At 49.0% G+C, this 15,257-nt stretch overlaps 1 protein-coding gene and 1 non-coding gene across 2 annotated transcripts in view; both read left to right on the forward strand.

Annotated features, from left to right (window-relative positions):
* LOC105705988 (zinc finger protein 709) overlaps positions 1–15,257 on the forward strand; it is a 35,156-nt gene that overhangs the window by 930 nt on the left and 18,969 nt on the right. The window contains exons 2-3 of the mRNA XM_064381818.1: positions 784–894; positions 5,731–5,772. Of these exons, the coding sequence (XP_064237888.1) occupies positions 784–894; positions 5,731–5,772 (153 nt within the window). The remainder of the gene's footprint in view (positions 1–783; positions 895–5,730; positions 5,773–15,257) is intronic.
* Positions 7,954–8,060, forward strand: LOC135276835 (U6 spliceosomal RNA). The gene has a single exon (XR_010344393.1). It is a non-coding gene; the product is annotated as a U6 spliceosomal RNA (small nuclear RNA).

Consider the following 15,257-nt stretch of genomic DNA (forward strand, 5'->3'; position numbering starts at 1 on the left):
AAACTGAAGACAAAAATGGAAATCTATTAAAACTGGTGAAGGGGCCGGGAGTGGTGGCTCATGTCTGTAATCTCATCACTTTGGGAGGCCAAGGCGCACGGATCACAAGGTCAGGAGATCGAGACCATCCTGGCTAACACAGTGAAACCCCATATCCAGTAAAAAGACAAAAAAGTAGCCAGGCATGGTGGCATACGCCTGTAGTTAGTTCCAGCTACTCCGGAGGCTGAGGCCGGAGAATTGCTTGAACCCATGAGGCTGAGGTTGCAGTGAGCTAAGATCGCACGGCTGCACTCCAGCCTAAGCAACAGAGTGAGACTCTGGTTCAAAAAAAAAAAAAAAAAATTTAACTGGTGAAGGAGTCAATTTGCTGCTATGCTTTGCTGGAGCTATGATCACACTACTTTGTCACCCAGGCTGGAGTGCAGTGGTGTGATCATAGCTCACTGCAGCTTCAAATTCTTGGGCTCAAGCAATTTTCCCACCTTGCTGGGACTAAGGGCACGCACCCCGATGCCTGGTTAATTTTTAAAAAATTTTTGTTTAAAAGCAGGGTTTTGACATCTTGCCCAGGTTTCCAACTCCTGGCCTCAGCCGATCCTTGTGCTTTGGCCTCCCATGGTGCTGGGATTACAAACGAGAGCCACTGCAACCGCCTTGTAGTGTATTTCTAATGGGCGAGTAGGTTTAATTTCATATGGTTATAAAATTGTCATGTAAGGAGCCTTTGAAGTATGATGTTTTGGTATTTGTTGTGACTTTCCCATTGGCCTTGTGTGGCAGGTAATGGATATCTACCCTGTGAACTGCAGACTGGCCTGGATCTCAGCAGAGGTGGGAAACCCTTTCCTCTTCCTGTCCAGCTGTCTCTGGCCAGTACAGCCTGCTTGGCAGGTATGCTCCCTTTGCTGCTTGTCTGTGCGCATGCTCGCTTCAGTTCCCTTCTGAGCCTCTTGGTCCCACTGTGTGTGCCTTAGGTTCGAGCGCTTGGTTGCCACGCCGAGGGGCTCTCCTTCTGGGCAGTTCTTATAAGTGGTCATTCCCATAATGAGAAGCAGTAAGCCAGGCCGTACCAGGGCTGAGGAGAAGACCTTGCCCTTGGCCACTTCATCTTTTTGGGGATGTCTCACTTCTTTCCCAGTTCCAGTCCCCGCCCTTTGCTGCAGCCTACCTGGGTCTTCCCCACCTGAGATGCTCAGTTGAGGCCAGGCGCGGTGGCTTACGCCTTTAGTAGAGGCGGGGTTTCTCCATGTTAGTGAGGCTGGTCTTGAACTCCCAACCTCAGGTGATCCGCCTGCCTTGGCCTCCAAAAGTGTTGGGATTCAGGCATGAGCCATCATGCCCAGCTGCTAATTTTTGTATTTTAGTGGAGACAGGGTTTTGCCATGTTGGCCAGGCTGGTCTCAAATGCCTGACTGGTCTCGAATGCCTGACCTTAGGTGATACACACACTTCGACCTCCCAAAGTGCTGAGATTACAGGTGTGAGCCACTATGCCTGGCCTATCTTCTTTCTTCAGTAGGGTCTTGCTCTGTTGCCCAGGCTGGAGTACAGTGGTGCCATCTTGGCTCACTGCAGCCTTGACCTCCCGGGCTCAAGCAATCCTCCCACATCAGCCTCTAGAGTAGCTGGAACTATAAACAGGTGCCACCACACCTGACATTTTTTGTGTTTTTTGTAGAGGTAGGGTTTTGCCATGTTGGTCTTGAACTCCTGGGCTGAAGCCATCCTCCCACTTTGACCTTCAAAACTGCTGGGATTACAGGTGTGAGCCACCACCTCCTGCCAGAGCTGGCATTTCTAAATCACTCCCAGATGTCATCCATGCTGCTGGTCCACAGACCACAGAGTGCTGAGGTGATAACAGACATCGTTAGGCAAGCAGGAGACAGATCCCATGGTTGTATACCTAGAGTCCAGATAAGATGACAAACTGTGTTTTTGGAGCTGGGAGGGAGGGTATGGAAAGGCCCCACCATTCCCATTATTTAGTGGAGTCTAGATGCAAACATGAAGAATCTATTTTGATTCTTCAGTGCAGTAGAGAAGGGTGTGTAGGTCTGAGAGCATATGCTGGTGGAGGGGGTTCCCACTTTAGTCTGAGAGTCTATGGGAGGTTTCTCTGAGGGGCTGATGCTCCAACTGAATCCTGAAGCCTGAGTAGGAGTTACACAGGCAGAGGTAGCTCCTCTAGAGTTTCTGATGAAGTGAAGGAGAGAGGAGAGTGAAGGATGGGTCCTATTGTTCAGACATCCTGGGCACTGCCTCTCAGAGGAGGAAGTCTCAGGGGAGATGATTGGAGGGAAGAGAAGAGTTATGTTTTGTGTTTGGCCATGATATATTTCAGACAAAGGGAGGTGTTCAATAGCTGTTGGACCTGGGATTCTGGAGCTTGAGAGAAAGATCTGGGTAGAATTTTGAGTCATTAGCATATGAAGGTTATTTGAAGGCCTGGGTCCAGAAGACGCCACCTGGTTCCAGGGTGAGTGGCAAAGAAGAAGGCTCAGGGGACCAGATGCTGTCTACCTCCGAGGGCCGCCGGAGGACAAGCCTGCAAGAGACTGGGCAGGTTGTGGGGCTCCAACCCCAAGGCAGCATCTAGGGGTGAGTGTTTACAGCTGAAGCCCTGGTGGGCATATGTTACAGCTCTTTCAGTTTAGCTGTCTGTAGGCGGCTTGTGTTAGTTCAATTAGACCCCCTGCCTTATTGCAAGGACAGAGGGCTTTCTGTATCCTGGGCTTTCTTGCCTTGGCGTACCAGAAGAATCAAGACCACATGTGGGCTTGGAGAATGAGTGTAAGGTTTTTTTTTTCTTGTTTGTTTTTTGAGACAGAGTCTCACTCTGTCAACCAGGCCGGAGTGCAGTGGCAGGACCTTGGCTCACTGCAAGCTCCGCCTCCTGGGTTCAAGCAATTCTTCTGCCTCAGCCTCCCCAGCAGCTGGGACTACAGGCACACGCTGCCACGCCCGGCTAATTAAATTTTTTTTTTTTATTTTTTAAAATTTTTGCTAGAGATAGGGTTTCACCGTGTTGCCCAGGCTGGTCGTGAACTCCAGGCAATCCGCCACCTCTGCCTCCGCCTCCCAAAGTGCTGGGATTACAGGCATGAGCCACCACGCCCGGCCAAGTGTAAGGTTTTATTGAGTGAAAGTAGCTCTCAGCAGTTGGGGAAACCAGAAGGGAGATGGGGTGGGAAGGTGGTTTTCCCCTAGAGTCAGGCTGCCTATGGCCAGGCTCTCCTCCGACTGCCCCAGCCTAACTGTGTCATTCCACCAGTGGATGGTCTGTTGATATCTGCCAGTGCCTGTTAGTGTGCTTCTCCCCTGGTGTGTTCCTCTCGATGTCCAGTCGTTTGTGTCTTCTTCCGCCTGTGTGTTCCTCTTGACGTCCAGCTGCTTGTGTACACAGCCACTAGGGTCTCAGAGTTTTTATAGGCACAGGATGGGGGTGTGGCAGGCCATGGTGGTCTTGGGAAATACAGCATTTGGGCACAAAAACAGAAAGGCCTGTCCTTACCCAGGTCCGTGGGGACAGACCCAGGGGTTGAGCCCTCATTAGGGACTGGGGTTCCACCCTTCCCTTCCCAGCACTTCCCTGCCCCTCTCCTGTATCATTTCCCCCTCTGAAGAGGTACACATAACTCCCATTAGAATATGGATGACAGTCAGTCTTAGGCTACTTCCTGCTGACAGGGGGCGTTGTTTTGGGGATAATAGCAGTCAGATTCCTTCCAGAGGTCTAAGGGGAGTCAGATTCCTTCCAGAGGTCTAGCAAAGGGGAGCCATTCATCCAAGGCTCTCGTTGCCTGTTTGGAGTTTGATGGCTTCTAAGCATGAGAGGAAAATAAAACAAGTTTTATAAGGTTTAGTATGCATGGGTTAAACATGTGTATTATACAAGGAAAGAATTTAGTGCCAAAGATTACAGAGATAAGACGTGAAATATACTAACAACAACATTGTGCCCTGAGCTGTTTCAGCCTGGTGAAAGAAACTGAACCTTGTATGGGAGCGGTTAAATTTTAGAATACAGATAACTATTCTTGCCATATGTTTAGGAGTTAACAGGTGTACCCTGGGAATTCTGGGGTTTGTGTGCTTGCACGGTGGCTATCAAAGCTTTTGCCTCTTTCTTGTGTTTCCCTTTCTTTATTGTAAAAAACTGAAGTGGCCACTTTCAGGAGGTCCCCGAATGTACTGTCTGGTCCTAGGGCCTGTGTCTGTAACTTCCTCTTGATGTCAGGAGCTGCCTGAGTAATAAATTTATCCTTTAGGGTTAGTTGTCCCGTGACTGAATCAGGAGATAGGGACGTGTGCTTTACCAAGGCCTCTCTTAGCCTTTCCAGGAAGGCAGTGGAATTTTCATCAAATCCCTGGTCGATCATGTACAACATAGTACAATTGAGAGGCTTGGTCTTAGTCCCACGAAAGTCCTCCATTATGCACACCTAAAAGTGTCTCCTTTTCCAGTCTTCCATCTCATCACTGGGATCCCATTTAGGGTCATTCACTGGTACTGCTTCTCTTCTAGTTGGATAATATTCATCCTCTTCCCTGATGCTATATGTGATACAAGGCTCATCCCCAAATCTTTCTGCTGCTTGCAGAGTGGCCTGCTTCTCAGTGTCCATCAGGGTCTGATTCACAAGTAACATAATGTCTTTCCAGGAGAGTTCAAATATCTGAGTGAAGTTCTGGAAAGCCTCTATATCTATCAGGGTCATCTGAAAACTTGCCAAGATCCCCCTTGATTTGCTTTATGTCCTGTAGGGAGAAAGGGACCTGGACCTTACTGGGCCCAAATTAACTGGGCATCTGTTGGAGGGACAAGAGTGAGACTGGGGCTTGTTTACAGCGAGGATTTCTAGGAGGGGGCAAGTGAGAGGCTGGAGCTGGATGTGGAGGTCGGAGTAGACCCAGAGGAGCAAGGGTTGAGGGAGCTGGCTTCTCTGCTAGGGGTGCCTCTGGGACTTATGTCTCTAATTCCCTGGGCTTGCCCCTTGTAGCCTTCCCTGAGATGGCAAACAGGAAGGCTGGATCAATCCTGCACTGTGGGCAAGGATCTGGATTGCCTTGCAAGGTATAGAAAGCCTGCACATATGGGGCCTCAGACCATCTGTCCTCACATCTACAGAAAAGTTCCAACTGCTGGATGGTAATGAAATGAAAGGTTCCTTCTTGAGGCCCAGCTAATCCTTCATAATTTGGCCAAACCTTTGTACAGAGGACTATGGGGCATTTTCCCCCCAGATTCAGAGGGTCACAGCAGGCCCAGTGGTTCAGGATACATTCCAGAGAAGTATAAGCTGGGGGTGGTGAAGAGAGCTGGTTGCTCATTCTGAAAGACAGGGAATAGAGGCGTCCCTCATTCCCTTCCTTCTTTCAGTGAATACTCAGGGTATGATGGAGCAAGAAAGACAGCATCCTCCCTTCCCTTCCACTTCTTATCCCTGAGTCCCAGTGACCTTGTCAGGTGCTGGCCATCGGTACTGATGCAGTATGTACCCATGAAGCAGGGAAAACCTGGAAAATAGGAATTAACTGCCCTTGCCTGTGCCTTCATTTTTTCCTGCTGTTGGTAACCTTTGAGTTCCCTTGGCCCGTTTATGCCATGAAGCATGGCCTCCTTCCATGGGTTTGCGGTGTTCATTCAGCAGGAATCGGTCCTTCCCATTTACATTGTGCCTGTTGCCTGGCTTTGGATCCCTCTGACCTGGTTTTTCTTTCTAGGGCCTCAGCCTGAAGCTCAGAATCGAGTTTGGGACTGAAAAGGTATTTCAGAAGCTGTTTGTATCTGTTGAGTGTCTCATATGTGCCCTGCCAAATTTACAGTTATCAGCCAGCAGGGGTCGTTCCTCTGGGAGGCCAAGGAGGGCGGATCATGAGGTAAAGAGATTGAGACCATCCTGGCCAACATGGTGAAAACCCCTGTCTACTAAAAATACAAAAATTAGCTGGGTGTGGTGGTGCACACCTATAGTCCCAGCTACCAGGAGGCTGAGGCAGGAGAATCACTTGAACCCAGGAGGCAGAGGTTGCAGTGAGCCAAGATCGCTCCACTGCACTCCAGCCTGGCGACAGAGTGAGACTCTGTCTCAAAAAAAAGTAAAAAATTTTTAAAAAAGAAAAGGAAAAAGAGAAAAATAGTTTAAGGGGCAAAAGGGGGAGACCCATCCTGGGGGAAGAACCCCTTGCTCAGTGCAAGTGGGTCCCTCTAATCCTTATATTTTTTTCCCCCTTGTTCAGACCAGGTTGAACTCCGTGGCCCAGGGAGAAATGTTCTGTTGGTATGGTGGGCAAGAAGTGCCCTGTGTGGTCCCAGGTACCACCAGTTTTTCTCCCATCCCCCATGGAGGCAGAGGTAGAGGCAGCAGTGGCCATGGCGCTGCTCCCCCTCACCCCTTCATGGCTGTTGAGCTCAGCTTTTGCCTGCTGCAGGCATGCACCGGTGCCTGAGCTGGGAGAGAAAAGGATAAGGAGAGGTGCCCTGAGCAGTGTGTGTCTGCAGCTGTTGGGGTGAGGCATAGATGGCACCTCTAGGAACAGTTAGTCTGATGTGCATCTTTGGCGGCTGAGCCAAACACTCATTTTACTGAGTAACATTGCTGCAGCCTGTAGCAAAACATTTAACATTATAAAGGAAGAGATAAGAGCAATTTCAAACCTTGAGAGAGAGAAAAGAGATGAAGTCGGGGTTTTAAATGGCCGGTTAGAGCAGAGTTTTAAAACTCCAGGAAGGGAAACAGAGCCTCTTGCCTGCAGGAAAAAGAGAGTGGTGGCAGGGTTCTGGAAGAGAGGCAGACAGCTCTGCATTTCCTTACACTCACCTTCCAAGATGCTGGACAAGCCCCCAGTTGAAACGGGTAAAGTTCCTTTATCCCCCTCGAGGGGCATGTGACAGGGGGAGTGGCTCACTTCTTCAGTGCCCCACTGCTCAAACCTCGAGGGGGAGTTTGCAGACAGGCAGGTCGTGGGGCTCCAACCCCATAGCAGCGTCTAGGGGTGAAGGGCATGTGTTACAGCTCCTTCAGTTCAGCCATCTGTAGGCAGCTTGTGTGTTAGTCAGCTCAATTAGGCCCCCTGCCTTATCGCAAGGACAGAGGGCTTTCTGTATCCCAGGATTTCTTGCCTTGGTGTACCAGAAGAAATGGATCACATGTGGGCTTGGCGATTGAGTGCAAGGTTTTATTAAGTGGAAGTAGCTCTCAGCAGATCAGGGAACCAGAAGGGAGATGGGGTGGGAAGGTGGTTTTCCCCTAGAGTCGGGACACCCAATGGCCGGGCTCTCCTCTTCTCCTCCATCCCGGCCAAACTCTGTGTCATTCCGCTGGCATCTGCTGGTGTCAGTTGGTGTGTTCTTCCGCTTGACGTCCAGCCACTTGTGTCTTCTTCCACCTCTGTGTTCCTCTTGACATCCAGGTGCCTGTGTGCATTGCATGCCTGCTAGGGTCTTGGGTTTTTGTTTGTTCGTTTTGAGACAGAGTCTTGCTCTGTTTCCCGGCTGAAGTGCAGTGGCGCAATCTCGGCTCACTGCAATTTCCGCCTCCCAGTTCAAGTGATTCTGCCTCAGCTAAGATTTATATTTTTAGTAGAGACAGGGCTTCACCATGTTGGCCAGACTTATCACGAACTCCTGACCTTGGGTGATCTGCCTGCCTCGACCTCCCAAAGTGTTGGGATTACAGACATGAGCCACTGTGTCTGGCTGGTGTCCCGAGGTTTTTATAGGCACAGGGTGGGGTTGTGGCAGGTCAGGGTGGTCTTGGGAAATGCAGCATTTGGGCATGAAAACAAAAAAGCCTGTCCTCACCTAGGTCCATGGGCACAGGCCCAGTGGTAGAGCTCTCACCAGGGACCATGTCCTTCTTTTCCCAGCACTTCCCTGTCCCCCTCCTGTATTAGTACCCTGAGTTCTTTGTCTCACATCTAAGAAGATTAAGGGATGTGGACACAGTGCTCACTTCGGCAGCACATATACTAAAATTGGAACTATACAGAGAAGATTAGCATGGCCCCTGGGCAAGGATGACACACAAATTCGTAAAGCGTTCCATATATATATATATTTTTTTTTTAAAAAAGGGATGTGGACACAAAGGGTAAGGTTGGAGCAAAAGTTTCATAAGTGAAAGAAGAAAGCTTTCCACAGTAGAGAGGGGGTACTGAATGCATTGCCCACTATGAGGCTGAGGTCTGGGGTTTTCATGGATTGGGAAGGAAAGGAATGTGCTTACTGGTGTTTGAGAAAGCACTACTCAGCTTGGCCCAAGGACCTTGGCCCAAGACCAGTTGGGAGCTGAAGTGAAAGTTTAGCCTGGGACCTTGGCCTGGGACCACTCAGAGGCTGAGGTGATGATTTACAGTGGCTTGGCTCACAGTCCAAAGCATGTTCAGAAAAGGAAAGGAAAGTGCGCAGTGGAACCCACCAGAGCCTCCTGTGTTTATACCCACAAAAGGAGAAAAGACTATTTCCTGGAAGCCCGCTGGTTATACAAAGGACAAAGGTGTTTTTATGCTGGGCCTTGCTTCCTTATCAGAGTGGCTGCAGGCATGTCTTTCACACAAAGAACAAAGGCATTTCTGTGTTGGGCCTTGTTCCTTTATCTTAGTGGGCTTTTCTTATCTGTGCCTGCAGCCTGATTTTTCAGGCTGTTTCTTTGTTTAAGTGAGTTTTACCAAGGACCCACCCTAACTGTCTAAATCTGCTCTCAGAACTACCTGAGACTGGATAATTTATAAAGAAAAGAGGTTTAATTGGCTCACAGTTCTGCAAGCTGTACGGGAAGTACAGCTGGGGAGTCCTCAGGAAATGTACAATCATGGTGGGAGGCAAAGAGGAAGGAGGCACATTATACATGACTGGAGCAGGAGGAAGAGAGAGATGCGGGAGGTGCTGCACACTTTTAAACAACCAGATCTCGTGAGAACTCACTATCATGAGAACAGCAAGGGGGAAGTCCACCCACAGGATCCAGTCACCTCCCACCAGGCTGCTTCTCCAACAGTGGGGATTGCAATGTGGACGTCAAATTGGGTGGGAACACAAATCCAAACCATATCAACATGCTACCATGCAACTTGCTATTTCCACTTAAAGTTTCATACACATAACACTACCCTTGTTCTTAGCGGCTATGCTATTCACTGTGTGACTCTGCAATAGTATATTCAACTGTTATCCTACTAAGGGATGGTCCCAGAAGCTTTCTGATTTTTATCAGTGTGGTGATCCAGTAAAGGTCTCTGGACCCATATTAAGAATAATGACTTAATGAGCATGGTGGCTCATGCCTATAATCCCAGCACTTTGGGAGGCCAAGGCGGGTGGATCACGAGGTCAGGAGGTTGAGACCATCTGGCCAACATGGTGAAACCCCATCTTTACTAAATACAAAAAGTTAGCCGGGTGTGGTGGCAGGTGCCTGTAATCACAGTTACTCAGGAGGCTGAAGCAGGGGAATCGCTTGAACCTGGGAGGTGGAGGTGGCAGTGAGCTGAGATCGCACCACTGTACTCCAGCCTGGCAACAGAGCAAGACTCCATCTAAAAAATAAAAATAAAAAAAAATAATGACTGGATCTGTTATTGTGAAGGATAGATTCCCACAAAAGACATTGCTCATTCACAATGTATATATATTTTCTTTTTGCTTGTGATTGCCAGGTTAAGGTTTTTCCTTCTTTCTTTTCTTCCTTCCATTCTTCTTTTCCAGCTTTCTTGAGATATAACAGACATAAACTACTTGGATTTAAACTATGATATTTAACGTTTCACATATATATGCAGGTGAACCATCCCTACAGTCAAGATAGTGAACATACCCATCACTGTAAACAACTTCCTTATGCCCCTTTTTCTCCTTCTTTTTCTTTCCCCATCCATAACCTCTGACTCCAGCTGATCTGTTTTGTTTCTATGGCTTTCTATTTATAAGAAAGTCACGGCCAGGTGGGGTGGGTCACACCTGTAATCCCAGCATTTTGGGAGGCTGAGGCAGGAGGATCCCTTTAGCCTAGAAGTTTGAGACCAGCCTCGGCAACAAAGGGAGACCCCTGTCTCTACAAATAATTTTTTTAAAAATTAGCTGGGCACGGCAGCACACACCTGTAGTTGTAAGTACTCAGAAGGGTGAGGTGGGAGAATCACTTGAGCTAGGGAGGTTGATGCTGCAGTGAACCATGATCATACCACTGCACTCCCCTGGGTGATGGAGCAAGACCCTGTCTCAAAAAAAGTTATATAATATGAAGCCTATTGTATTTGGCTTTGGTCACCTCCTGTGTCTAACCCTGACATGGTACCTCTTTCAGGCCTGGACAGAGGCCTGGACCCCAAATCCCTCTCTAGATCCTTGGAGGAAAGCCTCACAGTGAGTCAGTCAGAACCCTTCGTGGGGCCTGGACTCTGTTCCTGGTCCCTTAAATCCCACCCTCTGGTCTTGGACACCATCCCCAGATCCACAAATGATTTCCTTGGATCTAGACACCATCCTCAGTCCTCCCAATCTCCACCCCAGGGCACTGGAGATCAACCCAGCCCTTCAGGGCCTTTTCCCATGTGTGGGAGGCACCCAGAATGTACAAGGCCCATCTTCCTAGCTTAGATTCTACCCCACATCCTCATACTCTGCCTTGAAGCTCAGAACTGTGTCTCTAGGCCAGTGCAGTGGCTCATGCCTATAATCTTAGCACTTCGGAAGCCTGAGGTGGGAAGATTGCTTGAAGCCAGGAGTTTGAGACCAGCCTTGGCAACATAGTGAGACCCCTGTTTCTACAACCAGTGAAAAAAAATAGCTAGATGTGGTGGTATGTGCCTGTCATCCTAGTTTCTAGTGGAGGGGATGGGAAGGGGGTAAGGTAGGAGGATCGCTTGAGCCCAGGAGGTTGAGGCTACAGTGAGCCGAGATAGTGCTACCGCACTCCAACCTGGACTATAGGCTACAGAGTGAGACCTGTTTTAACAAAAGAGAGAGAGAGAGAGAAAAGAAAGAGAGAGAAAAGAAGAGAAAGAGGAAGAAAAGGAAAAGGAAGGGAGGGAGGGAAGGAGGAAGGAAGGAGGGAGGGAGAGAGGCAAAAGAAAAGGAAGGAAGGAGGAAGTGGAAAAGGAAAGAAAGGAAAGAAAAATCTGTCTCCAGCTGTCAGTCCCTCCATAAGAGCGCGGACCATTATCTCACCTCCTTTCATACTCCAAATAAACTCATGCTCTTCATCCACTGGGCTTGGAGGCACCACCTAGGGCTGGTTGACCTCGGTGTTGATGGATAAGTTGGAGAACAGGTCCTGCCAAGTGGAAGCGCCTGGCTGAGTATGGGCAAAGCTGGGTTACCCTCCCCCCACTTGCCTCACTCCTGTCTCCTCACCTCTGCCGGCCTCACTTGCAAGTCCCAAGGTTACAGGGAGCTCAGGTTATCGGCCAGTGTTTTTCCCTAAGGTAAACTGGTGCTCGAAGCATCCCCCGGCCCCGGCCAACCATTGACAGTGGGACAGAGGTTGTTGCTTCTTTGCTCAGCCCTGAGAACCACAGAAAGGGGACAAGGCAGGGCTGCGTGGAGAACTTGGGCAGGCTTTGGGGGAGGGGAAGGGGCTGATCCAGTCCTTACACCTATAGCCCAGGCCCTGGCAGTTCAGCACTGGGTCAGATGTACCCAGATAATCCTCCAGTGAACCTAGGGAATGACTGTGTTAAGAGATGAGATCCTGGGAGATGATGTGACTAACGAGGGATGTTAGGTGTGGCGGAGGTCCGTGGGAGGGAGTGGGTTGGAGCGTGAGGTAAACTGGGAAATGAGTTAAACTCCTCAAGCGGGAGCGGGCCAGGTTCATGCCTGTAATCCCAGCACTTTGGGAGGCCGAGGCTGAAGGATTGCTTGAGGCCAGGAGTTCAAGACCAGCCTAGGCAACATAGGGAGACCCCGTCTCTACAAAAATTAATATTAAAAAATAGGCTGGGTGTGGTGGCTCACGCCTGTAATCCCAGCACTTTGGGAGGCCGAGGTGGGCAGATCACAAGGTCTGGAGTTCAAGACCAGCCTGGCCAACATGGTAAAACCCCATCACTACTAAAAATACAAAAGTTAGCCAGGCATCATAGCGTGTGCCTATAATCCCAGCTACTCGGTAGGCTGAGGCAGAATTACTTGAACCAGGACCCAGGAGGCAGAGGTTGCAGTGAGCGGAGATCACACCACTGCATTCCAGCCTGGGCTATAAAGTGAGACTCCGTCTCAGAAAAAAGCCAGACATGGTGACATGTCTGTGGTCCCAGCTATGCAGGAGGCTGAGGTGGGAGGATCACTTGAGGCCAGAGGTCAAAGGCTGCAGTGAGCCGTCATCACAGCATGAGCAACAGAGGGAGACCCTCAAAATTTTTTTAAAAAATGAAGTCCTGAGATGCCTGAGTATCAAGGTGTGGCAAGGGACCAGGAAGGAACTGGAGTTAGACCAAGAAAAGGATCAGGACACTGAGAAGACAAGGACCTAACCTGGCGACCTGGATTCAACAAGGTCCCTGAGCAGGACTTGGGCAAGAAATACATAGTGACCTAGAGAAAAGAACCACCTGGGTAAGCCGGTTCAGCTTACAGGGGCTGGTACAAGGCTCGTAGTCCACCCTCCACATCCTGGGGGGTGCATCTGGTAGGGAACTGAGACAGAAGATGGGCTCAAGGACCAGTAAGGGGATCAGGGTGGGAACCCGGTACTGCAGTGGGAAGGGATCACAGGCCAGCTGGGGCCACCTGAGTGAAGACAAGGATATGTGCCTGGGGGTGGGAGGATCTGAGTGAAAACTGGGATCAGGCTGGGTGGGCCGACCTGAGGAGGAACCAGGTAAAGACTTGGTAGCAGACCTGGGATTGGATAGGGCTCTGACTCACTCACCCTGAGCTCTACGGAGCTGTCCTTCAGGCTGCTGCGGCCCTGGGACTGTTCCTTCAGCATAGTTGTCTACATGTACCCGCCCTGTGTGTGAGGGTGTCCAGGTGAGGGGCTGCCCCCCCCATGCCTGTATGACACAGGAGGTGGAAGAATGGACTGTAGGATGGAAGGCACAGGATAAAACGCTGATTCCTCCATCTAAAGAATGGGAGGGTGAGATGCACAGTGGAGGTCAGGCTGGGGTTCTGGGGCCAGCATGTATAAACACAGCTGTTAACTGAGTGTAGTGTCCTACCACCAGCTCAGTCTGGCCCACGTTCCAGGTGGGTCAACAATATCGTGTAAGTGAAGAGGGTGGGGATGAACACAGTATTGGAATGAGAATAATAAACAGGAAAGAACGAATGTAAGCACATTTCCCCTTATTTCATTAAACAATTCCCCAAACATGGGACTAGATCATTCCCCCCGCCAAAATGGTTGAGATTCATTCATCTGATGGAGAGTGTTTCTCTTTTCTTTCTTTTTTTTTTTTTTTTTGATACAGAGTCTTGCTCTGTCGCCCAGGTTGGAGTGCCGTGGCACAATCTCGGCTCACTGCAACCTCTGCCTCCCAGGTTCAAGTGATTCTCCTGCATCAGCCTCCCAACTTGCTAGGACTACAGGTGCAGGCCACTACGCCTGGCTAATTTTTTGTATTTTTAGTAGAGATGAGTTTTCACCATGTTAGCCAGGATGGTCTTGATCTCCAGACCTCATGATCTGTCCGCCTCAGCCTCCCAAAGTGCTGGGATGACAGGCGTGAGCCACCGTGCCTGGCCTTCTCTTCTCTTTTAAAATGTGTAAATTAGACACTATTTTTCTCATGTCATGCACATAAAAGCAGTATTTTCCATCAGTGGTTACTCACTCTCCTCCTTGCTTGGCAGACAGTCAGTGTATCCAGGGCGCAATGATTTTGGAGTATCCAGGTATGGATAAACTATTTACTTGTGGCTGGAGTGCTTCCCAAATTCTCATAGCCAGGGGTCCGGGCATGGTGACTTAAGCCTGTAATCCCCACATTTTGTAAGGCCAAGTCAGGAGGATCACTTGAGTCCAGGAATTTGAGACTAGTCTCAGGAACATAGGGAGACCCTGTGTTTACAGAAAATTTTAAAAATTAGTTGGGTGTAGTGGTGCATGCCTGTAGTCTCAGCTATTCGGGAAGCTGAGGTGGAAGGATTGCTTGAGCCTGTCAGGTCGAGACTGCAGTGAGCCATGATTGTGCCACTGCATGCTCTGAGACAGAGTGAGACCCTGTCTCAGAAAAAAAAAAATTAGCCAGGCATACTGACATGTGCTTGTAGTCCCAGCTACTTGGGAAGCTGAGGTGGGAGGATAACTTGAACCCAGGAGTTTGAAGCTATAGTGTGCTATGATCGCACCTGTGCACTCCAGCCTGGGTGACAGAGTGAGACCCTGTCTCAAAATAAATAAATAAATAACAGTGTAAATTAAGTAATAATAAGAAAGAGATTTTTTTCCTGGCTCTGAAACCATTTCTGGACCTGCAAGGCAATCATGTGGAATGGAGTGGGGCTCTCCATCACCAGGGTGGGTAATAGATTAGCCAGATTTACTGGTATAATGTTCGACATAGCCCAACAGAACAAATAGAGAGACCAGAAATAATCTCCTTAATTTATAGTCAATTGATTTTCTACAAATGCCCTAAGATAATGGAAAAAGTGTTTTCAACATGATGCTGGGACAATTGGATATTAACCTACAGAAAGATGAACTGAGATATTTATCTCATATCATATATGAAAATTAACATATACTAAAATGGTGAAAAGTACAAGTATAAAGTTAGTATCAGATGTAGGAGGGTATCTTTGTGACTGAGTGGTGGGGAAGGAGCTTTGTTGTGTGTATGTTTAAGAACACCAAAGGTGCCTGTAATCACAGCACTTTGGGAGGCCGAGGCAGGTGGATCACCTGAGGTCAGGAGTTTGAGGCCAGCCTGACCAACATGGAAAAACCCCATCTCTACTAAAAGTACAAAAATTACCCAGGCATGGTGGTGCTCACCTGTAATCCCAGCTTCTTGGGAGGCTGAGGTAGGAGAATTTGTTAAACCTGGGAGGCGGAGGCTGCAGTGAACCCAGATCATATCACTGTACTCCAGCCTGGGTGACAGAGGAAGACTCTGTCTCAAAAATTTTTTTAAAAAGGCCGGGCACAGTGGCTCATGCCTGTAATTCCAACACTTTGGGAGGCTAAGGCAGGGGGATCATGAGGTCAAGAGATCAAGACCATCCTGGCCAACATGGTGAAACCCCATCTCTACTAAAAATACAAATATTAGCTGGGTGTGATGGGACGCACCTGTAGTCC

Source organism: Aotus nancymaae, unplaced genomic scaffold (assembly GCF_030222135.1).
Source record: "Aotus nancymaae isolate 86718 unplaced genomic scaffold, 86718_ANA_hifiasm-v0.15.2.pri h1tg000028l, whole genome shotgun sequence".
In the NCBI taxonomy this organism is placed as follows: Eukaryota; Metazoa; Chordata; class Mammalia; order Primates; family Aotidae; genus Aotus; species Aotus nancymaae.